Source organism: Pyxicephalus adspersus, chromosome 2, assembly GCF_032062135.1.
Source record: "Pyxicephalus adspersus chromosome 2, UCB_Pads_2.0, whole genome shotgun sequence".
Lineage (NCBI taxonomy): Eukaryota > Metazoa > Chordata > Amphibia > Anura > Pyxicephalidae > Pyxicephalus > Pyxicephalus adspersus.
The window spans coordinates 31,367,535-31,380,458 of NC_092859.1; the positions used below are offsets into that span (position 1 = coordinate 31,367,535).

The 12,924-nt window shown below is 37.0% G+C and overlaps 1 protein-coding gene across 1 annotated transcript; it reads right to left on the reverse strand.

Annotated features, from left to right (window-relative positions):
* Window positions 1-2,033: 2,033 nt before the first annotated feature.
* Window positions 2,034-9,785, reverse strand: UPK3A (uroplakin 3A). The gene is made up of 6 exons (XM_072400276.1): window positions 9,644-9,785; window positions 6,545-6,685; window positions 5,957-6,203; window positions 4,634-4,713; window positions 4,202-4,334; window positions 2,034-3,128 (listed from the first exon to the last, which is right to left on the reverse strand). The coding sequence occupies exons 1-6, from the start codon at window positions 9,696-9,698 to the stop codon at window positions 2,990-2,992; spliced, it is 795 nt and encodes a 264-aa protein (XP_072256377.1). The 5' UTR covers window positions 9,699-9,785; the 3' UTR covers window positions 2,034-2,989.
* Between the last annotated feature and the right edge of the window lie 3,139 nt (window positions 9,786-12,924).

Here is a 12,924-nt window from a genome sequence, read left to right on the forward strand (position 1 = left end):
TTTTTACCAGATGCTAATAAAACTAAACAAAAAAAAGCTACATTGTCACGTAGTAAGAACAAAAATGTAAAGATCCAGAGGAATCCAGACAAGAACAGGTATTGCAGCATTCCTACCTCTGTGTCCCAACAAAAAAGAGCCATGTTTGGCCAGGTAAATAGAGTGAAAACAGAAGTTTCCGTCTTATCTCAAAATCAAACACAAACTAGTAATACCAAAACAAGTGCTCACTGCATTTTTGCTCTGTGGGTAAAGAATACAATAGTTCTTTTTTGTCTAGGTCTTCAGTCTAAGTTTTCTGATACATTGTGATTTTTTTCTGAAACCACTTAAAGTGGAAGTAAACATCACTAGGTTTGTTGTTAAGTTGAATTTGTATGCAAGTTGTAACAGGTACATTTTTTTAATAAATGCAACTAGGACAGATGTTTGTCTTAACAGATTTTCATTTTCTCATCAAAAATAGCCCTGTAGCATCTCAGGCCTTCAGTAACTGTATAGTAAGCTTTGGTGAACCTCTCAGTATTGGGATCTTGCTCCTCTAACTTTGCCATTTCTGCTTTAATGAGTATGATGTATAGTACAGTAGTCTCTGTGAAAGTGGCAACTCTCATTGGCAGCACTTTTCTAGGAGTAGCATATTTAGCTGCAGCCCAGTGATTCCCTGCTGTACAGCCTTTGTTTGCAAGTATAAGTTGTATGTAAGTTGGATGTTTGTAACTCAGGGACTGCCTGTATATCAGTGCACTGTTATGAGGATGTTTAAAAATTACTGTCCCTGCAGTGTGAGATCTAATGTACCGCTGCCACTATAACAGGAGACACAGTGCAGTAATTGCTATGTAAAGTAATTTATGTGGAAAACGAAGCTGCAGGGAGACAACGGCCAAAAAAAGTAACTAGTCCATTACCAGTCTTTCTAGTCATTGCTTCCAGAATTTAGTTCCTGGAAAACTAAGCACTGGTAAAGTTAAATAGGAATGTTGCTGCCCCCTAAAAAGCAAAAGTCAGCTTTACTAATAGGGAGACTAATTAATTTTGGTGTTTTATTCACAATTCTAAGGTGATGGGATAGTTAGTGGCATATAGCTTAATACATATTTTCAAAGGCTTTAGTCACAAGAAGGCATACAAGTGCTGTAGGGCCCTTAGTCACAGCTAGGATTTGTCTTCAGTTTTGATGGTAGTGAACCCTAAAATTCCATACAAACTATTTTAAATTTCCCTAATTATATACACACACACACACACACACACACGTTACCAGTTGCTGTTCTTTACAATACATAAATCATTTAACTTTATAAAAGAATAGATCTCAGCAAGAATACATTTATGCAGCTACCTATGCATTTTTCCCAAAATATAGAAACATCTAAATCAGGACCTTTAGGAGGGCTGATGAAAAATGCACGTTAGTAAAGCGAATCATGGAGGAAATAAAACAGTGCAGCAGAGAAAAGGAATAATAGGGAGTAAAATGGAAGAAATAGATGGAAAGACACTAGGTCATTGTATTCCTTTTAAGATTGAGGGCTATGTAAACTTTTAAAAAGTTCAGTCTTCTGTGAATTTTTCAAACCAAGATCCACTAATGAAGAAACTCACAACACCTGCATGTGAATAATAAGCAAGAGTCTGAATGCTTAGCTCCCCCAAAGTTCCTAGATCATCTACTAGTGCTTTCAGAAGGTATAAATTTAAGTTGATTCTTGTTAAAGTATTTAAAAAAAAACAAAACATGTTAATATGAAGCATCTACAATACACAAAATGTATTAAATTATAGTAGATACCTGCACATAATCCCAATAAGGTATGCTTGGCACTTCACATTTATACAATTTTCTTAAGCAACTAAGCCACAGTGTAATAAATAGAAGGGTTGTCATTTCTGTGTGTACGCCATCAATTGGCTGCCGTTAAACATTTCTAGAAACATCACTTTGAGTCCGGTAATTGTGCAGGCTAAGTATTCTGAACACTGTTAATTACATTGTATAACGTTTTATTAAATCACTAAAAAGAGAAGAGTACCGTCAAACACATTTTATTTAGAAAAATGACAACGTACAAGACAATTGAACCCTTTCTTTAAAGCAATATTGCATAGGGATATTTTTAACAAACATACAATCTCATAGGTTTGGGTCCAATACATTTGGAAAATCTGTAGTGGCATTAATCAACAAAACATTTGTGGAGCAACCAATTAATGATACGTAGACTGCTTAAGTGTGGCAACAATCCTTTTTGCTTTGTCTGCTACACACATTGCTTTAAATGTTTCAAAATACATTTACAAGAACATTTACTTAAAAACTAGTTGTATCAGAAATATGAAATTATCTATTGTCCAAGTACTAAGCTTGTGTTATCTACACAGCACATTGTTGAAACAAATGTACCAAAACGTTTAGCAAAAATTAAAAGTGACTTGATTTCTAGGGCATACATTTTCTTTAGACAAAATGCAAAACAAATGAATAAAGTTCAATGTTTAAATGATACTTATTTCCATCATACTCAATTGAGTGAAGCAGTGGAAAGTTACAGTGGAAAAAGAAATCACAGTTAAATGAAAAACTGGCTTAACCAAATGTTTCAGGCTTTGTTTAGAATGATGAAAGGGGATCGTAACATAAGGAACATTAAAAGAAACCTTAGTTTACACAACAATAGGAAAAAAAAAAAGATTTCTATTAAGCATTGAAGGTATTAAAAGTTAGCTTACAGAACCCTATTTTCATCATCTGTCATGCAGTCCACTTTACTGATTGTTATTACCATATAATGAACCAAGCAAATGCTATGAATTTACAAGGAATTTGTGACAAACTGAATCTTCATTCCTCAAAGAAGTCACCAGACCATCTTGTCTAAAATAGTGACTCAACTCCCAAATAGCATTCTTGGGTATGTACAAGCTTTTATTAACAGCATCATATTCGGCAGATATTAGGTTCTATGGTTGGTTACATTGGCAAATTTTACGCCTGTAGGTTGGAAGAATAACGTTCTGAGATGCTGGAGGCTGTGGCATACTCTGCCACTTCATCTGTCTTTTGAGGCACGGTGTGAGAGGTCCGCGTTTCATGTCGTCTGGTCTCCGTATTGGTTGATGGAGCCCTGTATAGATAAACAAAAACAGCATTGAAAAGGAACATTTAGCAATACCCAAAAAAGCAAGATTTACAAATCATAACCAGCCTGATAATCAGCCAGAAGTTACCAGTTACTTTAAATGTCATTAAATAAATTTGTAGATATCAATAGCCTAAAACCACTGACTAAATTAGATGTAGGCTTCAGCAAAATTAACCAACCAGAGTTTCAATTGTTTGACTGGAACCAGTGCTTGGTCAATGCAGGACAAGGCAACAAATTCACAGATGCTTTTACTTTTTCCTCTTGGAAAATAAAGATGTAACTTTGTGTGAGCATAAATAGAGGTAAGGAGTTTCTCCCAACTCCATGCTACTGTGCTAGGCGCCTGAGCAGCCAGTTGCCAAGAGGAAAGGGAGAGGAGTTTTATATATCCTCAGACCTGGAAGTACTGCGGGTATAAGCATCTGCTGGGAACAACTTGGCCTGTGTCTATGGGTTTGTGTTGATGGCATAAATTTGCCATAAGTTAAAAGTGTTCAGAATCGATGAATAGGTGCATTTGATCTGCAGCTAAGTTGCTTCAAGCAAGATTTAAATTGCAACTTGTATGGGAATGCAAATTCATTGCCAGGTCATCAGAACACATTACAGATACCCAGTGCTCCATGGACAACGTCAAGAGATACAGAATATTCAGTTGCATTTTTTTAGTGTTTGATCATGTCACTAAACACATCCCTTTGCATAGTCTGTTTATACTCTGGCCCCATCTCTCCCCCCCCCCCCCCCCCCCCCCCCCCCCCCCCATTACTGCAAAACACTTGGTCATATATTCCAAACCCCATTCAATACACTTTATGATATCGCAATCCCAACCAAACATCCCGAAAGTAGTTAGCAAAAGAGCAGGTAAATTTACTTGATCTTTTCCTATTTTCATTGTAGCTTCTATAACTGAAGTTTATCACATCCCAACAAAAATGACTTACAATAACTTATTTACCACTTTAATCACATACAACAAATGAAGATCATCAAGGATTGTACTCCAAACATGAAGTTTAAAAACATTATGCAAGGAAAAAACTACTCACATAATGCTGGTGATAATGGCAGCCACAAGACCAGCTAGAACAAAGAATGTCAACACACTGAGGATGGAGGTAAGGACAATCATACCACCACTTCTTCTTCCCGGCCAAGTGTCAATGCTTCCAGAATCTTTACCTACAAATACAGACATGCAAACAAAACAAAAGAAAAAAAATTAATGAAATGCGAATGTACCTATATTTCCACCAATGGCATTTAAAAAAAAGGATAAAAATTGTAAAATTCATCTCAATTATAGCTGCCCAGTTAGGAAATGTGCAAAACCACCTACTTCAGTCAAAGGTCTACGAAGTGTGTATGGACAATGGGCTTCATCAATTTTTAGTAACAAGGACATTGATTGTGACAGAAATATCAGACTAGGGATGTGTGGGGTAGGGCGTTTTGTAGCGAAAATGAGGCAGAACTCTTACCCTGTTTTGTGTAAATTGGAGGTGACCATTCAGACTGAAACACTATAGCTGGAGTTGAATTGTAAAACACATATATAAACCTAAAACCGAAAAGAACATCATCAGTGATTTTCCACTAAAGCCATTACCAAAAAATATTCAGAATCAAAACTAAGAATATGTTTGAGGTTAAAATAATGGAAGGAATAGGATGTCATTACTACTAGATCTCAAATCTTTACAATTATGTTAATTCGACAGATTCCTTCATTTTAAAAAAAATGGGCTTACAGACTTAAGTTCCAAATAAAAAAAAAAACGCTTCCTGGCCAAGGGTTACAAAGCTCACAGTGACAATGTCAGTTTGTCTTGTTTTTGCCTGGTTATACATACAATTTAAGCTATTTAATAGTTGCATATGTATCAACTTTTACCAGAATGATGGCAAGAAAAAGTATGGAGAAGGCGAGGAACAGCTCATGACCCAAACCATAGCACATTATCTGTAAAACATGGCGGAGGCAGTGTGATGGCTTGGGCGCGCATGGCTGCCATGGCACTGGGCCACTAGTGTTTATCCATGATGTGACACAGGACAGAAGCAGCCCAATGAATTCTGAGGTGTTCAGAGACATACTGTCTGCTCAAATCCAGCTAAATGCAGTCACATTGATTGGGAGGCCTTTCATAATACAGATGGACAATGACCCAAAACATACAGCCAAAGTAACCCAGGAGTTTATTAAAGCAAAGAAGTGGAATATTCTGGAATGGCCAAGTCAGTCACCTGATCTGAACCCAATTGAGCATGCATTTCACTTGTTGAGAACTAAACTTCAGACAAAAAGGCCCACAAACAAACAGCCAACTGAAAGCCGCTGCAGTATAGGCCTGGCAGAGCATTAAAAAGGAGGAAACCCAGCATCTGGTGATGTCCATGAGTTCAAGACTACAGGCTGTCATTGCTAGCGAGGGGTTTTCAACCAAGTATTAGAAACGAACATTTTATTTTCAGCTTTTTAATTTGTCCAATTACTTTTGGGCCCCTGAAATGAAGTGATTGTGTTAAAAAAAAAGGCTTTAGTTCCTAAAATTTTTTGCAATCTTTTTGTTCAACCCACTGATTTAAAGCTGAAAGTCTGCAGTTCAACTGCAACTGCATCTGTCCAAATATTTATAGACCTAACTGTATATACTTCTGATAGGTGTCCCTCTCTCCAAAGGTTGGGAGGCACAAGACCATGGGACCTTTTAACAACAAAGAGATCAATCTGTTTTTTTTTGTTTTTAAAAATATTTATGGCATTAATGAGGAAATTAAGTTACAACAAAATAAAATATTACCTGTATGCCACGTTACTTTTAAGAGCTTTGTTGCAAGGATTGACATTAAAGCAGTTCTCATCATTCCCAACTCGAACAACATATTTATTCAGTGTTGTCTGCACCTGGGAAAAGTCATAGATTTGAGATATAGTTGGGGTATCCATGCAATTGGGATTACTAAACATGGCTGCCACATAGGGTGCTTTGGATCCACCTTCTGTTGATGTCAATGTGTTGGTTTGGTCAAGAGTGAGGTTTGTGGCATCTAAAAAAGAAAAGGGTAGATGTAAAACCAATTTTTTTTAGCATGTTCGTGTCATTTTAAAGCTGCATCATTAAAATACCCGGGGATCCTTCTCATTATTCATTTACTTCCTGTCTACATGTGTGTGTAACTTTGTTTAAACAGACCGAGTCTAGGGACTATTTCAACAAAAAACTAAAGCAATAGCGTTCTTCCTCCTCCAGCACATGTGTTTATTTGGATACAAGCAGAACCTGAAGCCCTATCCTGCAAAAATATAGAATCTTGAATCCCCCTCCCTCACATATTAGTGAAAAAAAACTTATTTCCAACATCCCATCTAGTAGATAAGCAATACTTACTGTTCATGACCACATACAGATAAACCGTCACTGCATTCGGGCTGACGTAGAAACAGTAGGGCTTTTCTAAAGCAATGGTGGTCTGGGTAGGGTTAAACTTGCAGATATTTGAGCTTGCCAACAAGGGCACCACGGCTACAGCTGAGGAATAAAAACAGAAGAAAACATAGTACATTGCAAAGAATTTATAGGTATATACACTTTTTTTTTTAAACAACTCCTAGGTGTACCTGGATCTGTTCTGCAATCCGCACAGCAGCACTGGGGGAGACTTAAATAAGTTATAATAAATAATACGTTAAGCAATCGGGTTCAGCTACATGCACATGTTTTAAATGTAAAAATGCTGATTGCAGGAGAGAGCAGTGGTGACTTTTTAATCTTTCTTCTTCTTCATTTAGTCAGCAGGGATATACAAAATTTTGGGACCTGCATCACAGATTCAACTAAACATTTTTACAATCTCCAAAATTGTGATTGTGACTGTAATAAGGGAGCTTGTTTAGCCGGTCCACTCCTATGTATATCATATGTTCACCTAGCTGATTACCTGATGTTTAAGTGAAGGACAAAGGAGATGGATAGACTCAAGGCGGCTGATAACATAGGGTTCAGGTTTTGCTGAGATTTAACATTTTATGTGCACATTAAACTAGTTGTTTTGTTTACACACCACCATGAAATAAGCAGAAATTCCCCTTTGAAAAGTTATGTGGCTATGAAATAATGAAATGATCATTTAGAGGATGTAACATGCTGAGCATAAGTGAGGTTTACTAACTTTCCTATTACTTCAAACTGTAACGTGCAAATGGGGGACTATGCAATTTCAGACTGTATAAGTGACTCCGAGACACAGAGTGTTCTTTACTCCAGATAAGCAATATCATTTAGTAATCTACTCACTACCCTATAAACAGAACATATATGGTACTTCGTGATATTTCAATCAACAAATTCCCAGCTAGCTACATATGTTATAATCTGTGCAATCTATAGTTACGAAACCATGCCATGTAATTCTATCAGGCAGGGCCAGATTTATACTTTTCTTCTCCCCTAGGATAGGAGCTAAAATGCCACCCCGGGCTACAGTCCAAGTGGCCTCATGAGAAGTCCAGTCCTGCTATCAGCCAGTCTCTTATCATACATATTAGTTGGTAGATTTAGGAAAATTGTAACATGTACAATCAGCTTCAGAATAATGGAGTATTGGGAGCCAAGTTTACACTATCACCCTTTTTTAGTCTTAAATTACATACACATGCTAGGGGATTGTCACCGAACAGTTTAGCTTGTCTAAGGGAAAAATCTAGCATGTGTACAACGTGCACCGATATTGTTCAATAATTCACCCTGGCAGATTGGTGAATGACCACGACTATGGATCACCCCCCCCTTTCTTATTGGAACATAACAGGGTCTATTCATTCTCCTGTCACTGGAAACGATCACTGTGTGGTTGTGTGCCTTAAAGCTTACTGAACCCCTAGCTGGACTGATGTGCAGAGCTTTTCTGAAAACAATTACAAATTCAGGATTCCAGCACTTATTGTAACTGGTTTCATTTTAAATTTATTTCAATATTAAAATTATATTAGTCCTAATATTCAACTTTTTTTTAGGTATTGTTTGTAAAAATAAAAATATGCCATTTTTAGTTTCAGGATAATAGTGTGGATTTTCAAGTTTTCTTACTTTGACAAGGGTGACCACATGAAACCTAGATCAGACAGGTTAGACAACTTATCTGGTTACCCATTATCCTCGACCCCGTTCTCCTTCCTTTTTATATTCAGTTACCATGAACACTCAGCCTTGCCAAGCATCGTTAAGCAAACATTTCTACATGCCATTCAATGAGCATATGCTCAACCTAATGGAAACCCATACACAAAAAGTATGTAGATTTCCATTGCTAGTTGTAAATTTAGGTTAAGCCAAAACTTTCTTTTGTTTTTTATTTTTGGACAAGATTTATAATCCCTGTTAGTGGCTTCAGTGCCCCCAGACACAGAACCTTGTATTGGCACTTCTTTAAAACAAGCAAATGGAGCAATGTAATATTATAGATCATGCATTACAAGATAGGAACATAGCTATCTAAAATACCCCAATTGTGCCCTTCAAAAGCTAAAAAAATGCACACCCAACAATTGCAACTTCAAAGTAGGCAAGTTTGGTTGTAATTGAGTGTCTGTGCGTGGCAAAATTTCATAACCAAATATAACTGGATGATGTGTTCATCCCCAAATACAAAAGGTAAAAAAGTTTAGGGCAACAATGCCATGATTCTGTTTTGTGTTCAATGATTTTTAATAAATTAAAAAAAAAATTTAAACAAAAATAACAGTAAAGAAATAGTAATTTGCATACATCTATGATGTAAATGTGAGCAGCAGCCACGGCTCTGATTTCACAAATACATTTTTAAATTTACAAACATATCTGGTTGCATGTACACTGGTGTCATGCAACCATACACTCAACCAATGTGTGCTGGATATCTCCATTCAACTTTACAGAACAGAGAATGATGTACATGCAAACCTAAAAATATGCCCTTATTCTTCACCAGATCCATCAGCAATCAGCATTCCCTGGCCATGCAAGAAAATATTAATTAGCAGCGATTTCCCTTGATGATCACTGTTGTTACTTATCAGTACACACCCTTCCTTGTACTAAAAGATTGTTTACAAAACTGGAAAAAAAATGAGCAGTTTATTTCAAAAAGGGGCGCAAGTGTGTAGAATAAAAAAAAAAACTGCGACAGCACACACACAAAGCAAAATACTCCAACAGATCTGTCTGACATACAACTAAAAACTCAAAAATAATCTACACATGCTTTGATTTGTACTTGTAGCAATTAGTCACAACAGGTTGCAAATATATGAACATTGTGCATGTTTTCTGCACCACAGACCTATCTGCCATAGAAAGTCACCTGAGGGTTCTGCAGACCAAAAACAGACAAAGCATTTGATTATTCCCTGCTAGATATATGTTTATCGTATATAGTAACAAACCATTGTCTCTGTCCTAAGTGTGCAAAGTGAGAGAGAAAAGATGAAATACATGATTTAAAATACTCACCTAGATTTTTCTGCAACAGCCAAGCAAAGAGAAGCAAGTACTGAAAACCCCCCATAGCTGTACAGAGAAACACACAAGGTCTGATAACTATCCAGAGCTCAACAACTCTTTTGAAACTCTCAACTCTCAATTCAGAACAAAATCATCCGCAGGTGCCTGTAGGGTCACCTGTAAACCTTGTCTCCACCCTCTTCTATACACCAATCACAATGCACCTATAGAGGTTCTAGGAGGAAAGCTCTGCAGGTAATGTGTGCTGTATCTGCTGCTTAACTTGCCAGTATATATTTATGCAATATGTGATAGATACAAATGATAAACTTCACTTGTTTAAATTAATTATCTTGTTGTGATGTTGTTACCACTTACTGAGACTCCTATTTTACCTATTAGGTGTTTAGAAGCAGTTGTGGGATAGGTCTTTTAAAAACCTTAGCAAATACATGAAAACTGCTATAGGAGCAGGTTATCTTGTATAGATAGTAGAAACATGACATTTATTTGTACTTCTTATTATAAAATGCTACCAAAAATGCCATCTAAATGCTTAAGAAAAACAAGTAATATGAAAGTGATTAAGCAGCCTGCAAAAATGACTGCAATACATTTTACATATGTTTCATTTATAATGATAGAGCCTGGCAGTTTCTTCACAAATTCTAAGTGGTAAAATGCTAGAAAAATGTCTACCACTTTTTATTCATCCATTATTCATCCTTTTCCCTAGGCTATGTTCCGACCGGTGGAGAGGTTGTGGTGCGGTTACCACTATGCTATTACTGAAGTAACTTCCAAGGCAGCCCCCATTGACAATGAATGGGGGTAGCAGTGAGTGTTACAGTAGCTTACTGCCACTCTCTGTTAATTCTGCAGAAGCTGGAGTGACCGAGCAGCTGACAAGGCACCAATCACCGGTCACACAGAATAGCTTGAACCCAGCCTTACAGTTACACAGGTTGCAAGGTTTGGTAACATACATGCAGTGTGCTAAAATATGCATTTAGGTTGAAAAACTCTTAAGATGTTCTAGCAAATATAGAGCTGCATGTAGACTACATCAGGTGTGCAGGTGACAAAGTGATGGTGCAAGAATACAGTTGGAAGCCTATAGCAAGACAACAGGGAGATATTAAGTGTTATTTTAAAGAAAGCTGTAGATTTAAAACAAAGAATGACTTTGTCATCAACATCTTGTGTTCTGTATTCTCCTGCACAGCAGCACTCCTCCTGAGAGATAGAAGTTGCACTCTAAACCAGTCATGCTCAGCTGTATGCACATGTTCCAAATGTGATAAAATATATATATAAGGTTTTAGTGCATGGCAATACCAGTTTAACCTTTAGCCTTTGATCTGTTTAGTGATGAATTGGTAATGTTTTGAGCAGCAAATTAGAACTACTAAAAGTTACCCCATGTAGGGTAAATGTTTCCTTACATTTATTGTTATGTGCACCCATAATTTGTAAAGAAAAATCATAGCTAGAGGTATCAGTCAGGGAGAGGAGTGTGGCACTGGTAACGATGTATGCGTTATGTGACAATGGTAACAGTTATACTCTTTTTCCCTTTTTTGGTGCAAAAATTTTACAACATGCTGAAAACATTTCTGAGCATAATACCAAGCCCCGTCACACTATATTAGTTACAGTCAGTCCAAAAAGATTACTTAAAGCTAAAAACATATTTTTTGTTTTTCTTGCTAAATCTTTTATTTGCTTGTACATCATATCATATAAGATCTTAGTCCAGTTTGGGCATAAATCAGATGTGTATTGCCATTGTATGCGGGGTATAAGGGAGATTATTATTGCAATGACCCGCATCGAGAAGGGCATCTACAATGACTTGTATGACAAGGTGGCTTTGCTTTTTTTTACCAGCTGATATCTCGGGAGCCATCTCCCCTCCTCTGTCTTTCTGGTGGTTTCAGGTGGACAGTGGAATGTGATCTGTCTTGAATGAGCTATGTGCAGTATCTCCGTAGCGGTCCTTCTCCAATAACCTGTTTTTCTACCGCATTTTTGCTGCTAGACAACTTCCAGAAACAAATACAGATGTGATTTTTTTGTTTACTTAATTAATATTGCACAGCAAAGATTCTATTTTTTTCTATTGGTGTTTTTAATTAGTTGTCATTTCATCCATAAACAAACAGATATTGCTGATCAATTCCAGTGACAATGCTATTTTGTTCTATGAGGGTGCTGGGGGATGAGCAATAAACACCCTGTTGTATCTTCCCCAATAGTAAACAATAGCAGTCATTAGGCGATCCAGCACAACAAATTGCTAAATGCTGTCAATGGACAGTTGTATTACCATTAGATTTGTACCCAACATGAACATGTGAGTGACTGTCCAAGGCAGTATTTCTAACCAGGATTCCATGGAACCCTACTGGATACCAGGAGCTCCTTAGTTTAGCTGATACCAATAATCTTTTTGGCTATCTGTAAGGGTGAAATTCTTCTCACTGGCCAGCAATGAAGGAAGAATTCCGCCGATTAACCACCACACTAATGTACAGTTAGCTGTGAATATTATTATTATTCTCAAGGGTTCTTTAGGACCTTAAAGTTATTTCAAGGGTTCCACCATGTTAAAAAAAAGCTGAGAAATGGTGGACTAGAAAGATGAGAATTTAGAGTTTGTATAATGCTTAACTTTCAGGGAAACTCCCGAATTGCTGATTTTAATTCTGACTTTCAATCTTTTCAGCATAATACACTTGCTTTTAGTACTGTATGATAAAATGCAACCTATCCTTTTTTTCCACACACACCAAAACAGTGCACCAGTAGCAATTGCAGTCATTGAAAAGAATGGCCCCACTGTCGTTTTCACCAAGTCCTCTTTGGGGTTAGCATCTTCAGGCATCTTGATTGGCTGACTTGGGATAACCTAACTCCTGTGGTGATGTATGATGTGTGAAAAGCAGGGCAGTAACATTTGACTTTGGCTGATCACAGACCTTGAACATGTTCACATTTCGTTACTTTCCAGCCTCCAATAATGAAACACACAAAAATGATTATTTTGTCCAGCTAATACTCAATACAGCCTATAATATGCAAGTGAAAGAAAAAAAAAAAGAATAGGTCACAAAAATATAAAACAGAATCACAGTAATGGATAAGGGATCACCCCTCTTTGTCAGTACTGCAGAAGGAACCACCTTTTGCTTTATTTACAGCCTTGAGTCTGTTAGGACACTTCTCTATCAACTTTGCACACCAGGACTGTAAAATATTTTTCCACTGTTTTTATAGATCTGCTCAAG

Coding starts and splice junctions, on each gene's coding strand:
- UPK3A (XM_072400276.1), bottom strand. CDS start 9,698: ATGGGGGGTTTTCAGTACTTGCTTCTCTTTGCTTGGCTGTTGCAGAAA. Junction 6,686..9,643: donor GCTGTTGCAGAAAAATCTAG/GTGAGTATTTTA, acceptor TTTATTCCTCAG/CTGTAGCCGTGGTGCCCTTG. Junction 4,335..4,633: donor TCCAATTTACACAAAACAGG/GTAAGAGTTCTG, acceptor CTGTATTTGTAG/GTAAAGATTCTGGAAGCATT.